The following is a 27,553-nucleotide window of genomic DNA, read 5'->3' as shown; positions in this document are numbered from 1 at the left end:
AGGTTTTTTTTTGGGTTAGGTTTTTTTTTGGGTTAGGTTTTTTGAGGGGGCTTAATGTGCTTTTGAATTGAGTTTAATATTTGGGTTTTGTAATGGGTTTGGGTAGATGTAAATGGGTCATGAGTTAAGGGTTTTAGTGGGTTTAGAGGTTTGGTTGGGTTTTGATGAAATCGGGCCCGGACAATTTGGGCTTCTACAAACCTTAAAATTAATATTATTAGAAAATAATTACAAATATGTATAATAAAATAAACAATATATATATAATTTTCAGATGTAGGATAAGTTGAACCAACACAAATGTAAAAATAAATTTATTACATTTATCTATGGACATTGTTACGTGCAACGTCACATAAAAAAACCACCAAAAAGGTAAAAGAAAGATGATCATTAAATAAGCACAGTTGGGCGCAGTCAAGATAATTTATGACCCATGTGGACCGCATTATATACCGAAATAAATGTTCAGGAATAGTAATTTAAGAGATAAATTAAACAGAAAAAAGGTTAATTAATGTTTCTTAATGAAAATTTTAGTTAACGTTATAATGTATATTTGATGTATTATTAGTATTTTAGTTGATATATGACGTTATAATATTAGGAATAACGTTGATATGGCCACCAATACCGATGGGTATGGCTAGTAGCCGGCGGAAAAGCTAGTGTTCTATCACTTTTCTCACTAAGCCTGTAATATTGTTCACCTACTGTTGCCCTAATTGAACCCATACAATGCGGTTTTCAACCTCAACATCGATTGATCCAATGCTAACCAAGTCAATGATAATAGTGTTAAAATGGTCGGTTCGATTATTAATCAAATCGAATGAACATTAATTGAATTAATTGAATTTTTTAACCGTTAATTGAATTAAAATATTTTGGTTAATTCAATTGGTTAACCAACATTTATATATTTTTATTTTTATTTTTGTTAAATAAGTATAAAGCATATCAACAAAATTAACTAAATTAACCAAAATTTTAAGTCTTGAAACACTACATAAATAAAAATAGGGGTGTTCAAACAGTCGGTTCAGTTTATATTCAAACTGAATTAACCGAACTTTTTAATCTTTTAACCGTTAATCGAACCAAAATATTTTGATTGATTTGATTGATTAATTGAATTAGCCAAAATTTATATATATTTTTATTTTTTTGGTTAAAACAAGTATAAAACATATCAACAAAATTAACTGAATTAACCGAAATTTTAAGCTACATAAGCCATAAAATTAATAGATAATTAAAACGTAAGTCTTTAATATTCTCCATTTGTATCCATTTTCTCTCCAAAGGATCTCTATTTGCATTATACCTATAAATATGTGCAAAAAATGAGCATATAAAAGAAATATATATATTTTAAAAAAATCAAATAATATAAACAAAGGAATAGATTGTACGTTAACAACAATAAGATAGTAAGGATACTCTTCAACTCACGAAAGCTCATGAAAAGTTCTAATGCACTCCAAGAAAAATTGTTTTATCTTGACCCTTTCATTTAAATACAATTGATAAACATCTCTAGTCATAGTAGTTTGTGAAGGAATATGAAACCTAGGATATGCCATGAACATGAATTTCCTAAAACATTCACTTTCAACAAACTTGAAAGGTAATTCATCATTCATAATCATTTGTCCTAACTCTTTCCTACTTGCTTCTTGATCAAATTTTCAAGTTGAAAGATGCCCTCCCTTCCCCCCCTTCAACTCCCTTGCTAGGTAAAACTAGTTGTCCTTGGTTAGTGTCAATAATATTACTAGGATTTTTCTTACATGAACTGATATGATATTTCAATGATCTCTTATCATTTTTTCCATCACAATAAAATTCCTTTTCACAATAATTACATTTAGCCTTACTTGCACCATCACTATTAATAATCTTAGTGAAGTGAGACCAAACTTCTAACCTTTAAGGAATGATTTTTCTTTTCCCAACAGTCTCACTTGTTTGACTTGAAGCTTCACCTATCGAATTTCCAAAATCTGTAAAAGTAGGAGGTGTAACCACTGCAGCAAAATTAACTTTTAGCGGCGTTTTTTAAGGTCTTTAAGCGCCGCTAAAACTATTTGCGGCGTTTTTACAAGCGCCGTAAAAAACGCCGTTATATACGGCGCCACTAAAGTTTGTGGCGTTTATTTAAAAAAACGACCTTTAGCGGCGCTTTTCCCACAAACGCCGCTAGAGGTCAAGACCTTTAGCGGCGCTTTCCCCACAAACGCCGCTAAAGGTAATGAAATTTAAAAAAAAAACGCCTTCAAGATGCTGACATGCTTCACATGATGCCCACATTAATGATGCAAGTAAAACATAAGGCATAGGCAGAGAGAGAGAGTTACAGAATAATAAAATCACTATATGTTAACTGATTTTAGTCATAAAAGAGACTAATAGAACAAAAGAGTCTTGTTATCACAAGCAAAGATCAACAAAAATCCTGAAGAGAAAAGTTCATAAAAGATATAACTATGATTGCCTTAAAGCAGCTCCCTAGCTTTGCTACAGACTACACTTTTTCATTTCAGCACATATAAAGATATATAGAAATCACCAACCAATACTAACATTACATAGAGACTACAATGAAATTCAAACAGGGATAAATCTTGAGCAGAAGAATTAAAAAGCTCAAATAAAATTTGTATACCAAAAGAGACAGTGATACATTGAATGGCTCTACTATATGTTCAGACTTATCACCAACACTGTGTGAATTGAACCAGGATTCAGAACCCCCAGTATTGCTCAAGCTCAAATCCTTGGCAGCATCCTTGCAGATGCTACAATAAATTTCCAAACCTTCAACCTCCACAACTTTGCTCACCTGACCCATTCTCAGCCTACATTATAAGGTAAGAAAAAATTTATTTGAAATTAGAGCTAATTACATATCAAATTAAGAATCAACATTTGGACTTATTTTTTGCAAAACTTATGAAAAAGCGAAAGAAAACAAAATGCAAATTAAATTTGTCATTGGTTAGTGGTACTTCACAAAATTAATGCAGAACAAGGTAAATTTCACATATAAGCCAAGCCACAACTATTATTGCCATTAAGTTGAGGAAATTCAAATAACTGACTCCTTCGTGTCCCTATGACAAAGTGGAAGAGAGTATGTGTCTGTGAAAATTACAATGAAAATCAAGAACATTACAGTAGACATAAGAAATTACCCAACCGAATTTTGCTTTAACATTGTCAAGCCAGAGAATCTTAAACCAAATAAAACCTGCTCCTACAAAAACATTTAAGTAAATAAATGTTTTAAAATTTTAAATCAAATAAGTTGCATAATAACATAACAAAGAGAAATGTTAATATAAAACCTAAAAACAATTTAATGCCAATTTTTAAGGAAATTACATATGGTTCTAAAATTCAAAACAAGTACTCCTAAAAGCATCCAAACGTTAAATCAAATAAGTTGCATAATAACATAACAAAGAGAAATGTTATTATAAAACCTAAAAACAATTTAATGCCAATTTTTAAAGAGATTACATATGATTCTAAAATTCAAAACAGGGACTCCACAAAGCATCCATACATTATTAAGCCTCTGCTCAGCTTATGCATATAAACATAAACAACCCAAGCTTTAAGCTTAATTTATCAAAGATCTCTAAATTCCACCTCCCTCACTTCATTAGTAATTACCCTTCATAAACAACAATTTCCTTTATTCTGAACGTTCTTATCTGTTCCAAACCAATTTATCCTCAATTTTTGAGTTGATGAAATCTTCTCAAGAAAATTTAGAAATGGAGTTTAGCTTTGAAGATTTTTAGACTGGACAATTTAAAGGGATTAGTTTGCTATGATATGAGGTTTACCCATCAAAGTTCCTACCAATCATTTTAGAAGTAACTTTAGAGACTTTCTCTCTGCATTGAGCGCACCCCCTGTTTGCACTCATCACTATAACCTGAAACTGGAGTTTAAGCAATGTGATTTCTAAATTAGTGAATTAAACTCTAAAACAGCAATACTTGCATGTGTGCAATTCACACTGCTGCTGAGATTGCAGAAGCTTGAAGTTACACTTTTTTTTTCATGTTCATGATGAAACTGTTAGAGGGTCTTTGATAAAAAAAAATTCAATATAGAAACATCATATAACCGTGAAGGAAGAACCAAAAGAAGTTAAAGAAATCTGCAGATACTACCACTCAAGAAAACCAAAAAGTTATATAACACCAAAGGTGTTCCTAAAACTAGAGAAACAAGCCAATGATGCAGAACCAAGAAGCTAAACCTTGGACAATGATGATCAATGGAAACAAACTTTGATGAAAAGAAAAGAACCCAGAAAACATACCGAAGGGAGAGCCAGATCCTCGAAATGCAAGAGAGTTTTTGTATTCGATGCCATATGCAATAATTAAATCAAGTCTCTGTTCTGCTTCTTCAAACATATGATGAACTCTCTCTCTTTCTCTCAACCTGGTTTTTTGCAAAATTTATGAAACCTATTAAGCTTCAAACAATCAACTCCTTCACAAGAAGAAACTGTTGTATCTAACATTATAAAAAGAAAAAAAAAGTGAAGTTGCTATTAAGAAAATGAGGGATTATATTAGAAAAAAATGGAATTAGGGATTATATTTATATTAAACCATTTAAAACGAACCTCCTCTTGTAGAGCCTTAAGCTTTTCATCAGCAAGTAATGAATCATCCTGCAATTAACATAATATAGAAATTAAAATTCATAGCCGAATAAATCCTAATTTAGTACACTGTACTCTTCAATCTACGCTTCTTTAGGGAAAGACATTCAATAACTGAAAATAATTGAAAACATAATAATAAAAAAGCAAAGCTTCTTTAGGGAAATTTGGGGGCAAATTTTGAGAGTAAAAGGAGATGAGAAAGAAGATGAGAAGCGGGTAACCAAAATTTTTTTTTAGTTGTGAGCGGGATTTTGAAAACGGGATAAAAAATAATAGTGTTTTATGGCGTTTTTAATAAAAACGCCACTATAGTCCAATTTTTTTGTGGCGTTTCACTCAAAAACGCCATTACTGCTCAATTTTGATTTTTTTTCATTTTTAACATATTTTTTCTATTTTTCTTATAAATTTTTTGTGCTGACATTATCATTTTTTAGAATTTTTTAATTTTTGAATATTGAATTTTTTAACTGAAATATGAACTAAAATATTAAATATTAAATTTTTAAGTTTTTTATTTTTTATTTTTTAATTTTAAAATTTTTTGAAGATTTTTTTAATTTTTAAATTATCATATAAAATACAAAAGGAAACTTTAACAGAAATAAAATGAAATCGATGAATTAAAAAAATACAAAATGACACAGTAATACAAGTGTTATTCTTTTAAGTATGGTCCGCTTTAGTTGTTTAGATTTTTATATAAATGGCATTTAATTATATGTATACACCTAAATTTTAATAGAGATACATCTTAGAGTTATATATGAATTTCGGTTTAATGTGTAATTGTAGACGTGAAATTCTAATTGTGGTTTAAATGTATAGTTAAAACTTTAATTTTGATTTAATCATACAAATTTTAAAAAATAAATACATCAATATATTTTTCTAGTGGATAAATATAAATATTTATGTATGCAATATATAAATATAAAATGATGTTATATCAATAATTGAGTTAATAATTTACAAGAACTGGATCAAATTAAAGTTCATGTATACAATTGCACACTAAACCATTGTTAGAAAAAGAAACATTTATCGGGGATTTTGGATTTTGAATTGGGGAAAAAGGGGTGATTATTTTAAAGATTCGGATTAGGGAAAATGGGGAAATTATCTCTTACATAACCATAAATCATAATCCCTAAACCCATAATCCATAAACCTTAAAATAATAACTCATACACTTTAAACCCTAAACCTTAAACCCTAAACTATAATGATAATTAATTCAATATTTTAAAATTAATACTATATCTTTTATAATTATATAAGAAAATATTTATCATATAATTAAAAAACACTAACTAATCTAAACCCTAAACTTCTAATCCCTAAACCTTAAACCTTAAAACATAAGCCCTGAACCATGAACCCCTCACCCTTAACCCCTAACCCCTAACACCTAAATCTTAAACCCCAACCCTTAAACCACCTTTAAACCATAACCAAATACATTTAAAACAAATACATTTAATATGGGCCTAAAAATTTGTCCAAGCCCAGCCCGAAATGAAATTGTTAAGCCTGAGCACGGCCCGGCCTATATTAATTTTTTTAACTTATTTAATTAAAAAAAATTTTAAAATATAATAAATCATCAAATACATTTAAAACAAATATTAAAACAAGAAACAAATAAAAAATGATATTAAAATAATTATTAAAACAATAGACAAATTGAAAATATAATAAAAAGTGATTATATTAAAATTAAAAATAAAATATCAATATGATTAAAAATAAAAAAAAATATACATTTAGTATATAATTCGGGCCGGGCCCGGGCCAAAAAAGTTTTACCCGAGCCCGGCCCATTTTCTAAACGGGCCTCATTTTTTTGCCCAAACTCATATTTTGGGCCTATATTTTTACCCAAAAATATATATTTAGTATATAATCCCTTTGAGGGATTATATGACTTTTAGCGGCGTTTTATCGAAAGCGCCGCTACTGCTCTGGTTTTTAGCGGCGTTTTACTAAAAGCGCCGCTAATGCTCTGGTTTTTAGCTGCGTTTTACCAAAAGCACCGCTAATGCTATGGTTTTTAGCGGTGTTTTTGGTAAAACGCTGCTAATGCTCTAGCTTTTAGCGGCGTTTTACCAAAAGCGCCGCTAATGCTCTGTTTTCTATTGCTCTGTTTTTAGCGGCATTTTTGGTAAAACGCCGCTATTGCTCCGTTTTTTATAATTTTGTGGCGTTTTTTGATAAAACGCCGCTAAAAACGCCGCTAAAGCCCTATTTTCCTGTAGTGAACACTATCCTCAATAAATGTTGGTTCGATGAAAATTTTGCAAGAATAAAAATTATGATACAGTTGTGATAATTGTTAATAAATAATGGGATGACCAAGCTAGAACATAACTATATGTGAATGAAGCATGTCACATATAAAAAATACAATGAGACGTAAAATTTCGTAAATATGTTTTTAGAAACCATCTGACAAATCATTCACTTTTGTCAATAGTGCAACCAAAAAGACTGATAATGCTTGAGCAACAAGGTGGAATAAGAAGTATACTAAAATGTAAATGAGATGCTAGACTTAAGATTCTTAGGCTAGACTTGGGTTTTTTCTTTTCTTCTATTTTGAGAGGGTATAGAATAGACTTCAACCTTCATGTTGTTAATTTGTTAGGAAACATTAATATTTAAAGGTCTTTTGCTTAAAAAACCAGGGTACATAAACAACTTTGATCAAAAGGCACATTTAACTACTGAGTTTAAATTCAAAAAGGTTGTCAAAAAATTTAACTTTTCTTAACCACTATATATTATTATATTTAAACAAATTTATTTTGGTTTCTAAAATATAGTAACGCTTGGATTAAAGATAAACACCAAATATGGTAGGAAGTGGATTTAAAGCTTAAGCTTGAGCATGCATTTGACCAAGTGTTACATACCTTAACATCATATTGATTTGCCGCCATATATGCATTAAGTATTAAACCTATTTACTATTTTATAATAAAAAAATAAAGATCACTTATGTGCCTTAATTAGTTTAGTGTAGTTTTTAAGAATTGGCCAAAAGTTTAACCACTCAAAATAGATGTTAGAAGCAAAGGAGGATCACCAGATTTTTTCAACATGTTTGGTTCCAATTTAGAATCTTGTTAAGAAAAAGTGAAATAAATTAAAAAAATCCACTTTTCTTTTGTTATATAGCCCTGAAAAATTAAATGAGTTATCTATAAATTTAAAAGACATGTCCTCAAGTCAAAGCTCTTTTTCTTATTATGGAGAAAAGTCAGAGACATTAACAATTTCTTAAACATCACAACCTACAAATAATTTAAAAGACATGAGTGGAGTCTATATGTGTTGATGTCTTTTACCTGGGTTCATCGACAATTTTAAAAACATCTTATTGATTCATGGACAAATAGGATTACACAATACAAAACTGAAACATGAAGACAATACAACGGAAATAACATAATCAATAGAGAAAAGTAAAGGGAATTTGGTGACTTGGTGATGGTGAACGCCGGACGGTGGTGAGTGTTTCGAGTTGTCCAGTTAGGGTGTCACTCGAAGGTGATAATGACCAAATGATGGTGAGTGAAGGTGAACTCGAAGGTGATGGTTAGGACGTCACTACGTTGGGTTACGGTGGTGATTGGTGGTTGTCAGCAGTAGGGATTTTGGGAGATTTCAGAGGATTTTTAATTTAGGGATATGAGATTATTGATTAGGGATTTAAAGTTAGTGGGTTAAAGATTTTAAAGGATTTTAAATTTAGGGTTACTGATGGGTGGTGGTTGTCGTGTTTTTTTAGGAATTAGGATGTTTAAGTTTTTTTATTGAATTATTTTTAGTTTTTAGGATTGGATTAGGTTTATAAATTATATCGGATTAGGTTTATACTGGGTAGGACTTAGGAGTGCTGGGGTAGGCCAATGGTTGGGGCTTGGGTGGGCAGTGGGCTAAGCCTAAAACATTAATATATAATATCAAGTTCAGTTAATTCAGTTAATTACTTGATTTTGAACTGAATTAATCGATAACAAAACTTTCAAAAAATTATTAACTGACCTCTGATCGAATTAGATTGGTTAATTCGGTTTAAACTGAAATTTGAACACCCCTAGTCAATGAGAACAAATGAAACTTTAGAAACATTAAAAAAAACACCCTCAAAATCATGGCCGCCACTTTTGGTTCTTATTTGCAACCCATGTGTAATAGCCCCATTTCGCCCGGGCCCATAACAAAAACCAAAAAAACAAAATAAATAAATAAATAAAACCAAATATTAATAATCCAAGTCCCTTTTGTTACAACAAAGCCCAAACCAAAATAAACCCAGCATTCGACCCAAACACTAAACTCAAATTAACCCAATTAACCCAAATAGCCCAACACCCAATGGCCCAAAACTAAACCAAATTTTCGGCAGAAACCCTAAGGTTCCCTTGCGCCGAACAGGTTTCCAGCAGCTTCCAGCACCGCTGCTGCCTCCGGCCAGTCCCACGTGTGCCTTCAGCCAGCTGGCTCCTTACCTGCAACAAATGGAAATCACAACAGCAAATGACAGATAATATAACAGAATAACAGCAAACAAATGAAGGGGGAAAATGGGAAATTTATAAATTTTATATTTGATTTTGGCTATATAAAGCCAATTATATATTGTAAATAGGGGGAAATCTGCTTTTTTTTAGATAAATATTTTACGCATACTAAATACAATCAAAGATTAGAAGGTGATTTTTGATCTATTTTCGGCATTTCGATTTTTTTTTCTTTGTTCCCACCTACATTTTTCGGCATAAAAAAAAAGAGAAAGAAGAGAGGATTACCTTCGTGGGTGTACCGTCGGGATCCTTGTCTCCTCCGTCAAAATCGGAGTTTTAGACGAGGATTTTCAAGTGAAAATATACTTTGAATCTTGGCTTTAATGGAGATAAAGAGGATCTTCTCATCATTCACCGATTTTAATGGTGAAAATGGTGGTTAAATGGTGGATGAGGAAAGAGTTTTTTTGTTCGGCTGAATGGGGAAGGAACGAGGCTTTAGTTTTTCTTTTTCTTTGATTCTTTTTCAAATGGCTGAGTGTTAGTCTAGGTTTTTTTAGTTTTGAGTTATGAGATTTGGTCTTTGAGGGATAATTCCGCAATTCGTCCCTCCCTTTCGCGCTATTATTCAAATCGAGTCCCGTTCGACTTCTTTTGCATTTTTTAATTTTTCGATCCCTGTACATTCGCGCGCATTGCGCTTTAGTTTTTTTTATTTCAATAGTTTAATTTATTAATTATCCCTTTCATTTTAACTCTATTTTAATTGAGTTTCTTTATTTTTGTATAATTCATTATTATTTTTAAAAATCTACTTAGCATTCATTTTAATTCTTATTTATTTGTTTTTTTAGCTACTTTGATAATTTTATTTTGTTTTTTTAAAATCACTATTGTAAATTTTTTATATCATGTCACTTTAACATTTTGTATAATATTTTTCTTAATGTTTTTGTATATTATTATATATATATGATTCATGATAGAATGCCATGTGTATTATTAATTTTATATTATTTTATACATGTGATTTCTTTTAAACCTATCCCTATATTTTGTTATATATGTTTTTTTGATTATTTGAAGGAAAATCTACATATTTTATGTATCATTTAAACAATTATTATTCACATACTTGGTGCATATATTTGATCATATTATTTTAAATATATAATTTTTTTTAAAAAAAATTTATTTGTCTATATAATTATGTTGTTAAAATATATTACGTATATAGCTTAAGATAAAGTTAATTTAATCTTGTAATTTATATTTTAATTCCATGATATTTTATATAATTTCTACTTGTATTTCCTTTCAAATTTATTATGTACATAACTTATTCTTTAAAAATACATATATTATTATTTCTTTATTATTTAAGATTCTTTCATGTCTATGTAGTTTCATTGTATATTGATGTGTTCTTCTTTCATGTATATTGTTTATTCTCTGTTATTATATTATATTTTCATTATATATTGTTTTATTGATTTTTATTATTTTATGTACATTAATGCCTTTAAATATATAGGTTTCGTTTTTAAAATATTCTTGCATGTTATTAGCTCCAAATGTCTTCTTTCACAATCTTTATTTTCATATTCATTTACATATTCTTAGTTTTATTTTATATATGTGCATCATTTCAAACCCAATCATGTGTTGATTCATTTTGTAAGTTTTCATATATTTAATAGTTTTCAAATTGTTTCCAAATTGTTTTGTGTTCTATGTGTCGCTTTAGTTTTCATATTATTTCATGTATTATTGTTTTATATTGATTATTAGCCTTTTGCACTATTATTTAAATTATGTTAATTTGTTCTTTTTTACTTGTATAATATTTCGTATAGTAATCCATGTTTGTAACTTTGATTTTTTTCTATATTGTTGCATCGTGATTCAAATTTCAATATTTTGGTTGATATTAGTTGTCTCGTTGTTATTTCAAGAAAAATAAAAGCATTTTGAGCTAATTTCTAATTTTCCTTATCATTTAAAGATTCCAAAATAAGGCAATATTCAATATTTGGGGAATTCGGGAAATCGTGCCCTATCGTGCTGGGTATGATTTTTCGTCGAATTAAATATTTGGATATCCTTTTATAATTTTGGCATATGAGCTTTTTGAAGGTCAAAAGTCAATCGTATTTTTAAGGTATAAAGGATCGTGTTCAATCGTGATGGATATGATACGGTATAACTTTGAAATGAGAGAATTTTGATAACTAATTCAAACTACTCAAATGTTTTAAAAGGTATTAAACTTCAAAAAATCTTTTCAAAAATTTTAGATATGAGGACAATGTTTAATCAATCTGGTACCAATTTTTGGGCATAGTGAGGGTGCTAATCCTTCATCACACATAACCGGCTCTCGAACCCATTTTTAAATCCAAAATTGTTTTAAAATGTTTTATTAGGTGATCCAATCACACCTAAACAAAAGATTGGTGGTGACTCCACACTCGGTTTTTAAAGTCGATCCCCGTTTTTCCTAACTCGAAAAAATGGTTTCGACACCATGCTTTTTCAAACAGTAAATATAGGTTGGATATATAGGATGCATGCAAGGGAATAACAATGAATTAAGGTTTGGGGTAGCCTTAGTGGAGAACCTAAGATTTTGAATAGATGATTCTAAAATAGATTAATAAGATTGAGTGTTGTGAGAGAAATGAGTTTAGAAATGGAAGATGAATAGTTTGAACGAAGTGAAAGACGATGAATAAATTGTTCATGTGATTGAGATTCAGCTGTTCTCACCCATAGCCAAATCTTTTAAGGGAGTATAGTATTTGGAAATGAAATTGCAGAAGATAAAAGGAAACCATGGGTTTTTCTTTTTGCGTGAAAATTGGAGTTTTTTTTTTATTTGATAGTGATTTTTTCGGAAGTAAATAATTTTTACTAAATTTTTTTATAATTTTTTTTATTAAAATTTTATTTTATTTTATTACCATTTTAATAATATAAAAGCAGCCTCAATAATGATATGTTTGAATTATGCCATTAGGTTTTTAATGATATTACATGTTGGGCCAAAATAGGTGACAAAATAAAATTTTAAGGTTACTTATGACAAAACATTAAGGACTAATTTGGAAATTTGGGTATAATTTAGGGGCCTTTTACTATTAAAGCCATATAAAAATTATACTTAAATTTTGGTCCAATGTACAATTTGGTACCTAAACTTTGACTTGATGCAATTATATACATTAAATTTTGATTGTAGTTTAAATGTATACACTTAGATTTAATGTATTTTTTTTACTTCAACTCTGATTTCAACTCAGGCTCATACTTTTCTCTTCAATCCAACTTGTACTGCTACATAAAGATATTGAGAGTGCTTCTATCAAAATAAGCATGCATGCCCTTGCTTATTTGAGTTGAGTTCATTTCAGCCTAAAAAAAGTGTCTGAGATAAATGAGAATCCAATTTCCCCTTTCATTATACAATTTCAGAAGCCATTCATCCTCATTCAAGCCATGATTATTAATAAACTAAGCCCAACTATGCTTGAATTCAACTATAGTTAAGTTTTCTTGGACAATGACCTTGAATTCTTTCTTTATTGTATTATAATTAGGAACACCCCTCAATTTTATAGTAAGCTTAGTGTAGATGTATCTATGTAGAATTTATAGGTTACATTAGGGATCTCCTTATTGATTGCTAACCTTATGCTTTTGCTTTGGTGTCTCAAAATGCAATGAGGGTGAATGTCCCCCATAGTAGATAACCATGTTGTAAACAACCACCTAAGCGTCTAATATCTGTAACACCACTCACCTGATCCAAATCACCAAGTCCAAGCTATACGATGCCACATTCATTGCCGCAACAATTACAATAATTTAACATTCAATCCAAAACAATATACAAGCAATCAAAAGCATTACAAACAATAGATATGTTATACAACATTTCCTGTGTCTCACACGAGTGTACGAATGCTCTAAAGTTAACCCAAGATCGAACAAGGACCAACTTGTAAAAGTTTCAAAATTTAAGTTTGACGTCACAACGTGAGGGGGTTACTCATCGCGGCGTAACATACTGATTTGACCAATGGCCTCCTCATCATGGTGATGAGGTTCTTCATTATGCCATGGTCTGGAGTCTAGAGCTCGTTGCGACGACCATCGCTTAATGTTGCGACGTGACGTACTATTTTGGTAAATTTTATATCATTTGGTACCTATCTCATACTATTTAACCAAATTTATCAATAAAAACATGCGATACAAATTTTCCAAAACTCAAAACAACACCAAAAGCATGTTAAATAGTTCAATCATCAATGCTCAAGTTTTTAACAAGTCCAACATCACATTACATATCATTCAATCCTAACAATTCAATGTCATTTCACCTAGCAAATATGTCATGAAATTCATTAGACTTTACCTATAAAAAACTAACTTGAAACTTACCATATCAGTCTCATTTAAGCTATTTACAAACTCACATACAATCCAATGACTTATAAGTCATAATGCATAACTATCAACTATCTAATTTAAGTTACAATTCAAGCATACTTCAAATTATAAGTGTTCAAACTAACTTTCAACTCAATCAATTATTAACTAGGCTAGTATTTCAATTATTTTATTCCAATTATGCCATTTCAATACCATACATAACTCAAATATTTAATCAAAATATACTATATCAACTATGCTTCAATAGTTTCCAAATCATGTTTTTCAATATATCAAAATGACTTTCAAACATCATCAAGACTTTATAAATTCAAGCTTGCACCAAAAACACCTATATACATGCTACAAACCCAAGGTTCAAAATGATAAAATATCTACCGATTCAGTGATGGGATAGTGTGAGCTTCGAATGTTGATTCAGCTTGATGCATTCCATAAAATGATCTACAAGGAAAAAGGAAAATAAAAGGGGTAAGCATATTAAATACTTAGTAAGTTCATAGGCATTAAACAAAAACTTACATCATTTTACAATGTAATACAACAAACTATTTAGCTTGACAAGTTTGCATAAACATGGCAACGCAAATCAATAAGGTGAGTTTAATATATAATCACATAAAATGGTAGTTCAAACATATATCAATCCAATTAACTAAAAAAATCAACTTTTTTATATCATATTCCTGATCAATTCAACATGTAACCATTTGAATATCAAATTCATATCATACATAGGTACCCTGATACACCAGTTGCTAATCTGAGCTGAATATATATATACATGTCAGGTTACTCGTTTGGACTAAACCTTTAAATTAACATCAAGTTACTAGTCCATGCTAAACTTGTGTCACAAGTATCTTTGATACACTAATTACTTGTTCGAGCTGAAAATATATATTTGTGTCACGTTACCAGTTCAGGCCAAACATTTAAAACGACATCAAGTGATCGGTCCAGGCCAAACCTGTATCACATGTATCTCCAAGACTACAATAAATATTGGATCTCAGTAATCATTGGTAATCAATCTGTATCAGTGTGCACAAAATCTTTACTAAGTTCACCTGAAATTTTTCAACTCATATTGCCTTTCTTTACAATTTAGTTAATATCTCACATTTTGTACCAATTCGCAAATAATTCAATTTATAACTAAACTTACACATATTTATAATTCAAATACATAATAATTTAAATACAATCATATCATATGAACTTACCTGGTCAAATCAGCAAACAAGTTAAATTTGCAAGGACTAATCGATAATTTTGGCTTTTCCCCGATTATCTTTGATTTGGTTCAATTCTTGATCTATACAATTATTCAATTTAATTTATCAATACTAAACATTTTAATATCATCCTCTAAAATACATGAACCATTCAGATTTCATTTTTTGAATGTCCCTAAAGTTTTTAATTTTATTCAATTTAATTCCTAAAATCGAAATAACAATATCGTTTACTTTTGAGCGTTAGTTTCAAAATTGATCTCAATTACATCTTTCTATGTCTCTATATTATCTATTATTACAGTAATTTCACATCAATTTCACAATTTATACACTTTAGTCCTTATGTTCAAAAACTAACAATTAAACATTACAATCTAGTCCTTTTTCACATCTAAACTTAAAATCAAACAATTTAACACAAACTTCTTCAAGAAACCAACAATGAAAGCTTTCAAAAACTTTAGTAGTTTTACAAATTGGTACATGGGCTAGCTAAATCAAGCTCCCAGAAGCTTAAAAACATAAAAATTACAAGAAACTGACTTAAAATGGCTTACGAATTAAGGATCGAAGCTTGCTATTCAAAAATGGTTTTCTCCCTTTTAGGTTTTGTGTTCATTCGATGAAGGAGAATGTCTCACATCCCTAAAACCAGGTTAGAGGAAATTGAGTTAGTGAAACAATAGTGGTTACGTCTGGCTTTTGAGTTAAGATTGTGAAAAATGTTGTCAAGTGAATTGATCTGATTCAGTGGTTAAGTGCTCTGGATGTGTGTTTTAGGTCTTGTGTTCAAATCTCTCTCTTTGAATTTTTTTTTACTTTTGTCCTAACCTTATATTTAAATCATCTGGCATAAATAATATTTGCGCTCAACTGTGACAAGAATGAGCCTGTTGGTTTAGTGGTAAGGCTTCAGCTTACCCTTTGGTCTTTTGTTTGAATCTATGCATGAGCAAAAGAGAATTATTTTTATGTGTCACTCATGTAGTCCTATTAGTCTGATTGGTTGGACGAAGTTGGTGTGCAACAAATGGGGGTAGGATAACAATTTAAATACAATCATACCATATGAACTTACCTGGTCAAATCAACGAATAAGTTAAATTTGCAAGGATTAATCGATAATTTTGGCTTTTCCCCGATTATCTTTGATTTGGTTCAATTCTTGATCTATACAATTATTCAATTTAATTTATCAATATCAAACATTTTAATATCACCCCCTAAAATACATGAACCATTTTGATTTCATTTTTTGAATTTCCCTAAAGTTTTTAATTTTATTCAATTTAATTTCTAAAATCAAAATAACAATATCTTTCACTTTTGAGCATTAGTTTTGAAACTGATCTCAATTACATCTTTCTATGCCTCTATATTATCTATTATTACAGTAACTTCACATCAATTTTATAATTTTTACACTTTAGTCCTTTTGTTCAAAAACTAACAATTAAACATTACAATCTAGTCATTTTTCACATCTAAACTTAAAATCAAACAATTTAACACAAATTTCTTCAAGAAACCAATAATGAAAGCTTTCAAAAACTTTAATAGTTTTACAAATTGGTACATGGGCTAGCTAAATCAAGCTCCCATGAGCTTAAAAACATAAAAATTAAAAAAAAAAGACTTAAAATGGCTTACCAATTAAGGGTCGAAGCTTGCTATTCAAAAATGGTTTTCTCCCTGTTAGGTTTTGTGTTCATTCGGTGAAGCAGAATGTGTCACATCCCAAAAACCAGGTTAGAAGAAATTGAGTTAGTGAAACCAATAGTGGTTACGTCTGGCTTTTGAGTTAAGATTGTGAAAAATGTTGTCAAGTGAATTGATCTGGTTCAGTGGTTAAGTGCTCTGGATGTGTGTTTTAGGTCTTGTGTTCAAATCTCTCTCTTTGAATTTTTTGTTACTTTTGTCCTAACCTTATATTTAAATCATCTGGCATAAATAATATTTGCGCTCAATTGTGACAAGAATGAGCCTGTTGGTTTAGTGGTAAGGCTTCAGCTTACCCTTTGGTCTTTTGTTTGAATCTATGCATGAGCAAAAGAGAATTATTTTTGTGTGCCACTCAGGTAGTCTTATTAGTGTGATTGGTTGGACGAAGTTAGTGTGCAACAGATGGGGGTAGGATTTGTTTTGATATGATATACGTTCTGGAAATATGATATTCTAATTTGATATATATTTGTGGCATTGTGTCATTCTGATATGATATACGTTCTGGAAATATGATATTCTGATTTGATATATATTTGTGGTATTGTGTCATTCTGATATGATATCCATATATGTGAATATTATAAGTATAAGGGAATTCTGTTGAGCTTCTAGCTCACTCGTTTGTTTAATACATTTCAGGTGAACTACAGACTTAGGACCGACGGTGTGCAGTAGTTCGGATTGTTTACTGGTTAAATATATAAGTTGGTTTAATTAAAATGTTTTAATTATTTTTTTACTGTAAATTTGTTTTGGGTTTTGTTCTTTGGTTTTTGCGTTGTTTGTTGGCTTTTGGTATTTTAACGTTAAATTGTAAAATCATATGATTAACCAAACTAAAAATTTGGTTTTCAAAATTAAAATTGGGGAAAGTTCTGCTGCAAAGATTAAGTAATCATTTAAGTGTTTTTCTGTAAATAATTAAATGGTTGTTAACGAATGTTTGTCTTAGTTTTGGAAATGATATGCCAACATTAGTATTGTTAAAACACATGATTTCGAATTCAAATTCTGGGTTTGATTAAAACAAAAGCTTTTAAATAAGTTGATCTAATTCCTCAATACTCAGTTATAATCTCTAAGTCGAGTTTGGGGTGTTACAAAATGAAATAAGGATGATAACATCCATTTGCTTAACTTTTTTACCTATATTGACTTAATTAATCAACATTTAATTAATTAAATTTATTTAATTAAAAATTAATTATGATTAACAAGGTTAGTGGATTCTTAATACCATCCACTACCATTTGACCATTTAAAAATGGTCTAATTGCTCATTTTGTCCTTTGATCATTTAAAAATCTATAGTGATAATTTTTATAATTTAGTTCTTATACCTTAATTAACTATCAATTTGGCAAAATTACTAGGCTAAAATTTAATGTATTTATATATTAGTCTCATAAATATTAAATATTAATATTTATGAACTCATTTTACGAAAATAATGTTCCAAAACCATCATTTCTAATACCATTAAAAATCAGGTTGTTACAGTATCTTACATGAAATCAAAGCACACCTAAGGAGGATAGACTAACCATGGTGTTTAACTCTCACAAATGGCATCTTATACTTGTTCACAAGATAAGTTATGCTAAATTTAATAACAACATAAAATTCCTCGTAAGTTGCTTTACTTTGTGAACAGATCCAAATAATTTTTTTTTCAATATTCCATCACCATCAGTGTTCACATGATGATAAAAACTCCTATCTTTCATTTGCATTTTGTAAAAAACTTGTGTAATGACTCAGCATCCCTCTCTTCCATAATTAACCTCCTAATAATATAAATAAAATTTCTACAATCCTCAGCTAAACATTGAATTTCATCTGGCTCACTCTATTGAACTTCGATCAATTTAACGTTCTTGGCAATTCTAATGCACCATATGATTTACTTCAAGGGTTCTCTTGAATCAAGCGAAACATGCCTATGTGTAAACGGAGAGAGTTCATGACTATCATTTGTGAGTAGCTTAGTTACACGCCACCACCCATCACCATCTAATACAACATTGACCCTTGCAAGAAAACTACTTTTGTTGTTACTCTTGTTGCCACAAGATTTTCCACCTTTATCACAAGTTAATAGAACATATCGCCACCCTTTTGCACATTGATCTCTTTACCACACTAAACCCTTTCAACTTTAGTATGCTCTTAATAAAAATCAAACAATGCAGCGATGGTTGAAAAATACATTCGACTAATTGGCTTGATTCTAACTTCAAATTACATTCGTATTGCATCTCATTCTCAGCAACAATGGAATTTTCTTTGTTACTATTTTTTGGAACCAAATGTTGAATATCTTCATCATTAGGAGACTCATCACCAATAGCATCCTCGAGATTGAAATATTCAATTATTCTATTTGAATCTTTGCTTCCTTCTTCTTCGTTCATTATACTACATTAGAGAACCCAAACAAATCATTGTTTGTCTTATATCATGGTTGGCATTAGTATCGTTCTTAGAATGACTTCCTTTTCTTCTCTTATTCAAAATTTCGGTGTTTGGATTTTCTATGGACAAGTTCTGAACGCCAAATAGCTCCCTTTAAAGAGTTTGCATTAATAGAGAAATATAGAGAAAATTATTTTATTACTAAATAACATTAATTTTAAATTATGTTATTTAAATAGATTGGTTCACACATTGATCTTCATGCCATGTTTTAATACTACCATATTGTATTTTTATCTATTTTAATTTATCTTATATTTTACATAATTTATTATAATTATTTAATTTTTTAATTAATTATTCAATTTTAATCTATATTATCTACTTAAAATATAAAAAATATATAAGATATTTAAATAGAACTTATTTAATATAATTAAAATAATATATTTTTAATTAATTATTTAAATCCCAACGTAAGGGAAGCATAAAATCTAGTCTTAAAATAATAATAATAAATATCACAAATTGTGAAATTCGACCACGAACATAATAAATATTGAATTATTGATGACTTGAACAATTGAATGTGTGGCCACAGTTTCACCATTATTCCCTTCAACACTTTCACAACAGCCTGGCTTCATCATCCTTCCATTTAATGAGAAAGTAACGGTTAATTCCTTTTTTTTTCTCATTAATAAATATATAATGGGTTGAGTTTTCATTAGAGATGACATGTTGTGGTATGATAAACAAGGTTCAAACCATGGCAACATGTTATAATAGATGTCGATAATAGCAATAGAATGATCGCAAAAATAAGAAAAATAAGATCACATAAATTTTACGTGAAAATTTTTTCAGGAAAAAATGACGAGCAGAGGAGAAGAAATTCATTAATGTTGAAAAACGAATGATATAAGAGGAGCTTTGACTACATCTATTTAAAGGTTGAAAAACCTTATTCTAATAAATGTCAAATAGAAAAAGTGTAGTTCTATACGGGTTCTACTTGTACATCATGGTCGATACCATGGGGGCCTCCGACCCTCAGCCTTAAGCCCTACACAAATCCCCTTATTTTGCTACTATATTTCTTTAAAAAAATTTAATAAGTAACCATATTTTATATTTTGTTTTGTATTTTAATTTATTGTGTTGTGTATAAAGATGCAATATTGTTACATTTTCCTTGAGAAGCATGCAATCTTTTTTATCTATTATTATATGTAGTCTTAAAATCAGATAAAAACCCAAATTTAATTTGATTGATTTATGTATTTATAGCTTCCCAATTTTCATCCTAAGCTTAAAAAAGATTTCATACAACATTTACTCATCCCATATGTCGCTCCAAATCTTAAAGCTTAACATGTAGACCTCATGTGCAAATAGTAAGAGATTTTCTTTCGTTTGACAACGATTTCAAGGTTTCTTCGTGTTGGTCCAAAGATGGTCTACCACAGAAGTCCTCTAGGGTTTGTAAATTCCATGATTCCAGCGATTGAGCTATTTTCCGTAACATCTGCCTTATTGATTATGGGTTTCGTTTTTCTTAGATTTTATGAGTCCTTGTTATCTTGGAATTGTCATGGCCTAAGATAACCACCAATGGTTCAAGCTCTAAAGAAACTTCATCAATTTCATGAGCCTTCAATCATCTTTCTAATGGAAAGAAATCAAAATAGGAGAACATCGGAGTTGCTTAGAAACATTGCAAGATTTTCTAATGGTTTCTATATTGAAACTCAAGGAAAATCAGGGTCTTACCCTATGTGGAAACAGAAGATTGTTGACCTGAATAGTCTTTAAGTGCAAGAAACAATGTATGAGCAAAAGGGACAGTGAAAATGGGCACTTCTGATCAAACTGCACTAAACACTAGAAATATAGGGGACAACAAAATTGTTCATGTGGTATGATTTTCCTACGTCCGTAAAACCTAGTTGATTGAGATGAATCCACTATGTTTGAACTTAATACAATAAGTGATCCTAATTCTAACACGCCCTAGTAAATTGTCCTCAGTTTTTGTACTTCAAAGATTAGACCTTTCAAATGCAACAACAAAAGATTTTACTTTCTCAAATGCACCCTTATAAATAACGTTCATCAAACAACTGATAAGTGTTCTCAATATTTAGTACATAAACCTATACAAGCCTCTCAAATATATAGAAAATTTCAAGACTTGCTAACATACTAAAGATTAATCATGACCCCTTTTGACCTACAACTAAAATAGCTAAATATCATACAATGATGACCAAAGTAAGGTGGACTCTTGGAAGATAAGTTTTCAAGTTATGTCTTGATCAAACATCATTGATCCAAGGGATTTGGTACGATCAATCCTATCCTCAAGATATGTTTCTTCAAGTGAATTGATGAGTTTAAATCATCCAACGATATAAGCATAGCCCAAATATTTTGTTTTAATAAGCTGTCAATCTTTCAAATAGAAAAAAGAGTTAATTGCACTAGATACATCCCCAAATTATAACTTTCATTCTAAATAACATCCCCAAACTCCAAAAAGTTCTAATTACATTCTCAAAATATTAATGTTATATCAATCGGGTTCTTCCATTATTGAAATAGTTAATTTAAACATTAAATAACATGTAAAATCTTTTGTGACATAATTTAAAATGAAAATTTTAAAGAGAAGTAAAATGTTACCGCATAACTTTAAAATTAAAAACTAAAAACATAGTAAAATTGAAAAAAAAGAGAGGGCGAATGATATTTTCTGTAAAAGTTTTGAAAACCTCAAAACTAAATTTTTTACGACATTCAATTTTTACAATATTTATTTTTTAAAAAATTTTTATTTTAAATTATGTCAGATATGGTGTCTTATTTAACAGTTAAGTTAATGATTTTAATAGCATAAGAACTTTATTTATATAACAACAATGGTTTGAGGATATAATTAGAATGTTTTAAAGTTTAAATATCAATTTTGTAATGAGAGTCATGGTTTAGGGATTGGTGCAATTAACTCTAAAAAAATTGTGGTATAACGAATAATTAATCATAGGAAAAATTAATTTATGAATGTTTCCCACCATATCATCCATTGTCATTTTCCAATTATTTAATGACATTTTAGCATTTTTTCTTATGTCATTGACACATAAATATAGTAATTTTTTTTACCCTAAACTTTGAACCCCAAAATTTAAACCTTAATTTCGGATTCCAAATTTAGGGTTTGGGGTTCAGGCTCAGAGTAAAAAATTATCAAAATTATGTGCCAATAATATAAAAAGTTTCTTAAAATATTATTAAATAATTGAAAAAAAATCATAAATGATATGATGAAAAAGTTACTAAATAATTTCTCAATTAAATTATGCTTAATGCATGATATTTTTTAATTGTCTGGGATGTTGATGGATGTTGTTTAATTAATTCATATATATTAATTGCTGCATATCAAATCTTGTGCAGTGTAGAACTATTACTTTAGCAATGACTTGTCATATGATGGAAAGCTTTGACAATAATCCCTAAATTTGAAGCATTACATTTCAATTAATAATAAATTCCTAACAAGAAAAACAGAAAATAGAAGTGTTGATTAGGATTTTTAGAAAGTCAAGTAGTTTCAGACAATTGAAAGATAGGATTATCAAACATTGTTATCTGATTTCGTACGAAAGATTAGTATTTATTAGGAGATTATCAAACATTTTTAACTGATTTCGTACGAAAGATTAGTATTTATTAGGAAAATCTGATGACTAATTTTCAAGTTATCTTAATTTGCCAAAATTGATGTTAGATCATTTGGGACGTGGTATGAAAAGATAAAATACAATAATAAGACAAGTTCTTAATTAGAAGTAATTAAAGAGTAATTGGAAAGTCTATATCCGTCATATTCTTAGAGATTATAATACAGTTGCGGATTTCATGGCCAAGCAAGTTGATATAAATTTTATTAGTCTACGGGTATTTTTTGAATCTCCTCAAGTTGTGCAAGAGTTAATCTAAAAGGATATTATGGACTTTTAATTTTATGTTTGTTTCAAGTTCTTTGAGGAAATTTATTATCTTTAATTTCAATACAACAATTGGTTCAAGTTCTATCACACCCATTATTGCAATCTTATTTTTGTATTTAAAAACTTATTTCGCTCTCCTCTAAGTTCTTCACCTAAAAATTTAAGTAGTAACTAACACTTGTTTACTCTCTCAAATGCACTCTCAAAATACGTTCCACTATGAATGGATAAGTGTTGTCAAATCTCAGTTACAAAATCTATACAAGTCTCTCAATATATAAGAGTTTCGAGACTTACTAATATAGTAGATATCAATTATAAATCTAATATTAAATGACAACTAAAATAGCTTAAATACAATATAATACAAAAGACAATGTAAAGTGAATTGTTGGAGATAAGTCTTCAAAGTGTGTCTTAATTCAACTTCCTTGATCCAATAGATTAAATTTGCATGATCCGATATGATCTGGTACTTAAGATGTGTTTCTCCAAATGGATTAATCTTCATAGATGGGTTTCAATAATTACATAATATCAATATTTATTATAGCCCAAAGATTTTATTTCAAAATTTGTCGACTTCAAATATAAAAAATAAATTATTCTATCATAGTGCTAATCCGAGTGACCACTTTCATAGACACATAAACAATCACTTCAAAAAGTTTATCTCAAACTTCTAAATTTCAATATATATTGCGGCATTAATTTCATTAAGACCCCACATTAATCAAAAATCAATTTAGGAAAAAAAAAACTATCCAGTTGAAAATTTAATATATATAAATAACTCAAACACTCTAAGCAGAAAATAAATCACTTTCACGTACACTTTCTGCTACTTAAACCAATGACTGAGTTATGAGATAAACACTTATGATGAATAGGCTAGAGTTGCAATGTATATTAGTATTCGCTCGAAATGTTCATTAATTATTTAATTATAGTAAGTTTTAATTTTAAGTTTAATCATTATTTTTAAAATTTTTATTATTAAGTGTAATAATATTAAAATAAAAATTAATATACTGTATTTTACAAATAATACACAAATCTATCTTCTCATATGTTTTTATTTTTTTAAACTGATAAAACAGGTCTCAATCACTCAATATCCTATATCTACAGTACGCATAGAACGGTAGCAATCTTCTGCTGATCAAGTAGACTTTGGGTTCTATTTTACAAGGAAATATCAAACCACATTGATCATTTCAATTTTTACTTTTGATTTCATTTCATTTCTGCTGGAATTTGTAAATTATACCAAATTGACTTACAGGATTTTTTTTTTTAAACCTAGAAATTTTCATGCTTGTTATTTGCAGAATGTGACCTGAAACTACCAGCATTAAAGTCTATCATAAATACATAAAAATAATATCTTTATTAATTGTTCTTTGTCTATTTATAAATGGTCTAACACAAATGAAATGAACTTTGAGGGTAAATTTAATTTCCAATTTCATACACCTCTTCTGTAAAATGATGATGACCATTTATTGATTATGAGCTACAGATCTAGATGATAAAATTTCATTACTACAAAGGTTTTTCAAATATATATATATATGAACATAACAATACAAAGAGAAAATTGTCATTGGATGTCACTCAAAACATGTTAAAATTCTATCAACTACGTAGAACATGTCAAAGCTTTTCCCTTTGTAGAGGAAACAGTGGAAAATACCGATTTATATAACCTGATGGTATTTCACAGCTTTTAGAACAATTGCGATATATATAATTAAACTGTTTAGAACATTGGTGAATCTGATGGGGAAGAATTCACCAAATTAAGAATACTGTTCCAATAGTTCTTGTTATCTTCATAGTAATCACTGCCATCCCCGCTGCCTCCGATGTTTTCGTCAGATTCTTTGCCGCTATCCGATAAACTCCGGTCGATGGAATCATTAAGAAGAAGATTAGTGAAACCTTCCTCCATTATATTCCCAACATTATTAACATTAATGTTGTTTGGCCTCAAAGACTCTGGAGTCCATCCTCCTTCAATAGAAATTGTCATATCCTGAAGACTAGATGTGAATGATGACAAAGAATTCCCCATACCCTCTTTGTAATCAGCCAAATTGCTTGAACTTCCAAGCTCTTTCCACTCTTGTTCACCTTCTTCTTTAACGATCCCCGCCGTCTCGGAGGAACCCGAGGTGGTGCCGACGAACTCGATCATCGGCATCGGACTCACACCGAGCCCTGTAATGATTGGTGGTGCATTTTCTGAGACAGAAAGAGTGGATGTAGGAGACTCAAGGGTAAAAGCAGGGGGATTGAAGTGGTGATGATGTTGAACTGAATGTGAACGGATCTTTGATTCTCGAACCAGTCGAGCTTCAGCTTCGAGTCTAGCACTCTCCCATTGAGCCATATGGCTAAGGTTGGCTGCATTCTTGGATTGACCATCAGTAGTGGAGAGTAAAGCATCGTTTTTGGGTTTGTGAGTGATGGGATCGATCCCCATTTTAGCTAACCTTTTCTTAAGATGAGTGTTCCAGTAATTTTTTATCTCATTATCTGTTCTTTTTGGCAAGTGAGTGGCAATCGCAGACCACCTGAAGACAAAAAAAGGACAAGCAAAAACATAATAGAGACAGTAACCTTTACACAAAACACTAGAAATTTTCTCAATCTATTACTCATCTAAAGACAAAAATATATATATATATAAAATAGACAAAAAAATGTTAAAAAACTGATTTGCTATTGCATTTTAATGAAGAATTGAAGACCCATTTTTGCATTTAAAGTTAGCATTCCATTAAAATCAGATGTCAGAAGAGACAGTAACTTATTGCAAAAATAGAAGACACTGCACAATTTTAATTTAATATCTGTAGGATCGAAACTAAAACAAAGAAGAAAAGATTATATAGGTGATAAATAGAGTAGACTAGCCGTTCAGATTTGAGAGTATTTATATGTTTCCACTAAATCCCCCAAAAAAAAATTGTCATTTGAGTTCAAGTTTGAGCTTAGATTTCATTACAAAATTTGGAAATTAAAATCTTAGTGTTGAGAAATTGAAAACCCAAGATCAGAAAGATACTAAAAAATCATGAGAAAAAAAAAGCTTTTTTTTTTCTTTTTTAAATAAAGAATGAACTACTACTTTTTTTTCTTTTTTAAATAAAGAATGAACTACTATTACCTGTTCCCTAAAAGGGCATGAAGTTGGATGATAGTTTGCTCTTCTTGCAAACTAAATTTTCCTCTCTTAATATCAGGCCTTAGATAATTAGTCCATCTGAGCCTGCAACTTTTCCCACATCTTTGAAGACCTTAAAAAAAAAACAATGAGACCCCAAACAAGTAAAAGAATGAGCTGAGAACTGAAGAATAACTTGTACTATAAGTAAAGCAAGAAGGAAATAGGGTTAGGGCTTAGTCACCGGCTTTGGCGGGCAAGGAACGCCAGCTTCCACGACCATGTTCTTCAATGTAAGCCAAGAGTTTCTGGTCTTCTTCAGGTGTCCAAGGTCCTTTCTTCAACCCTACTTTGTCACAGCAAGGTGATCTCCCCATATTGGGTATAGTGGTGTATAGTGAAAAACTGAAGCAGCAAAGGAACAAGGCAGTTGAGTTCACTCTTTATATAACACTTTGAAAACAAAGAGATAATGTTTGATGAAAGAATTAAAAGTAATGAAGAGAAGGGAGTGACAGTGAGAAAGGGAAGGAAGTCTGTGTTTGTAAATGAAGAGATGGGGGGCAGAGAAGAAAGGTCAGCGAAATTAATGGGATAGAGAGAAATTAAATTTTTCATCAGAGTATATGCTAAAGTCACATGATAGATGAAATTAAAACCGACCGTTGTTTGTTACAATGGAGGTTGTATAGTCTGGAAATAGAATATTTGCATATATCAAAATACTAATATTTAAAATACTAAATAATACATTATGGGCTCGAAAATTAATTAATGTATTTACGCCTAATAAATTTCAAACTTAAATACTCAAAACTCAAAATCTACACTTTTACCAAATATTTTTTGAAATTACATCTTCACTGTATTCTCTTCTTTAGCATTAACCTAAAACCTTATCAGCACTAGATGTCTATTTATTAAAAGTTTTTACAACCCTCCTTTATCTATAGCATTACTACTTCATTATATACCTTTACTTAACCCATGGGGTATCCAAAATATGTCCCATGTATGGTAAAATAGTTGATAATTTATATATTCATGTTGTATTTTTTTTTTTGGTTATATCATGTTGTGATTTTAATTTTTATCTTACTTTTCATCATGTGTAGCATTCCCCCCAAAAAAACCTCAAACCCCCAAACAAATTATGAAAGGATTTTTTGGTCCTTACAATTAACAAAGCAAAAGAGTTAGTAAATGATATGGGGCCAGATCCCAAATTTAAAGTTTCTCATATTATTTCACTATATACTACTCATGATGATGGTGACTTTTCTTATTATAAGTTTTGA

At 29.8% G+C, this 27,553-nt stretch overlaps 1 protein-coding gene and 1 long non-coding RNA gene across 2 annotated transcripts; both read right to left on the bottom strand.

Annotated features, from left to right (window-relative positions):
- Positions 1-8,856: 8,856 nt before the first annotated feature.
- On the bottom strand, positions 8,857-10,015 carry LOC107949181 (uncharacterized). The gene is made up of 2 exons (XR_001697653.2): positions 9,514-10,015; positions 8,857-9,213 (listed from the first exon to the last, which is right to left on the bottom strand). It is a non-coding gene; the product is annotated as an uncharacterized lncRNA (long non-coding RNA).
- Positions 10,016-24,625: 14,610 nt separating this feature from the next.
- Positions 24,626-26,961, bottom strand: LOC107949180 (transcription factor MYB16). Its single transcript, XM_016883910.2, has 3 exons — positions 26,500-26,961; positions 26,259-26,388; positions 24,626-25,662 (listed from the first exon to the last, which is right to left on the bottom strand). Exons 1-3 carry the CDS (start codon positions 26,630-26,632, stop codon positions 24,846-24,848), a joined length of 1,080 nt encoding a protein of 359 aa, XP_016739399.1. The 5' UTR covers positions 26,633-26,961; the 3' UTR covers positions 24,626-24,845.
- Between the last annotated feature and the right edge of the window lie 592 nt (positions 26,962-27,553).

This window comes from Gossypium hirsutum, chromosome A05, assembly GCF_007990345.1.
Source record: "Gossypium hirsutum isolate 1008001.06 chromosome A05, Gossypium_hirsutum_v2.1, whole genome shotgun sequence".
Taxonomy (NCBI): Eukaryota; Viridiplantae; Streptophyta; class Magnoliopsida; order Malvales; family Malvaceae; genus Gossypium; species Gossypium hirsutum.
The sequence above is the reverse complement of the archived record's forward strand: the minus strand, read 5'-3'. Positions and strand labels throughout refer to the sequence as shown.

Excerpts from the sequence above, each read along its gene's own strand:
- LOC107949180 (XM_016883910.2), bottom strand. The coding sequence starts at position 26,632 with ATGGGGAGATCACCTTGCTGTGACAAAGTAGGGTTGAAGAAAGGACCT. Across the intron at positions 26,389-26,499 it reads TTCCTTGCCCGCCAAAGCCG|GTCTTCAAAGATGTGGGAAA; the intron begins GTGACTAAGCCC and ends TTTTTTTTTAAG. Across the intron at positions 25,663-26,258 it reads CATGCCCTTTTAGGGAACAG|GTGGTCTGCGATTGCCACTC; the intron begins GTAATAGTAGTT and ends TTTTGTCTTCAG.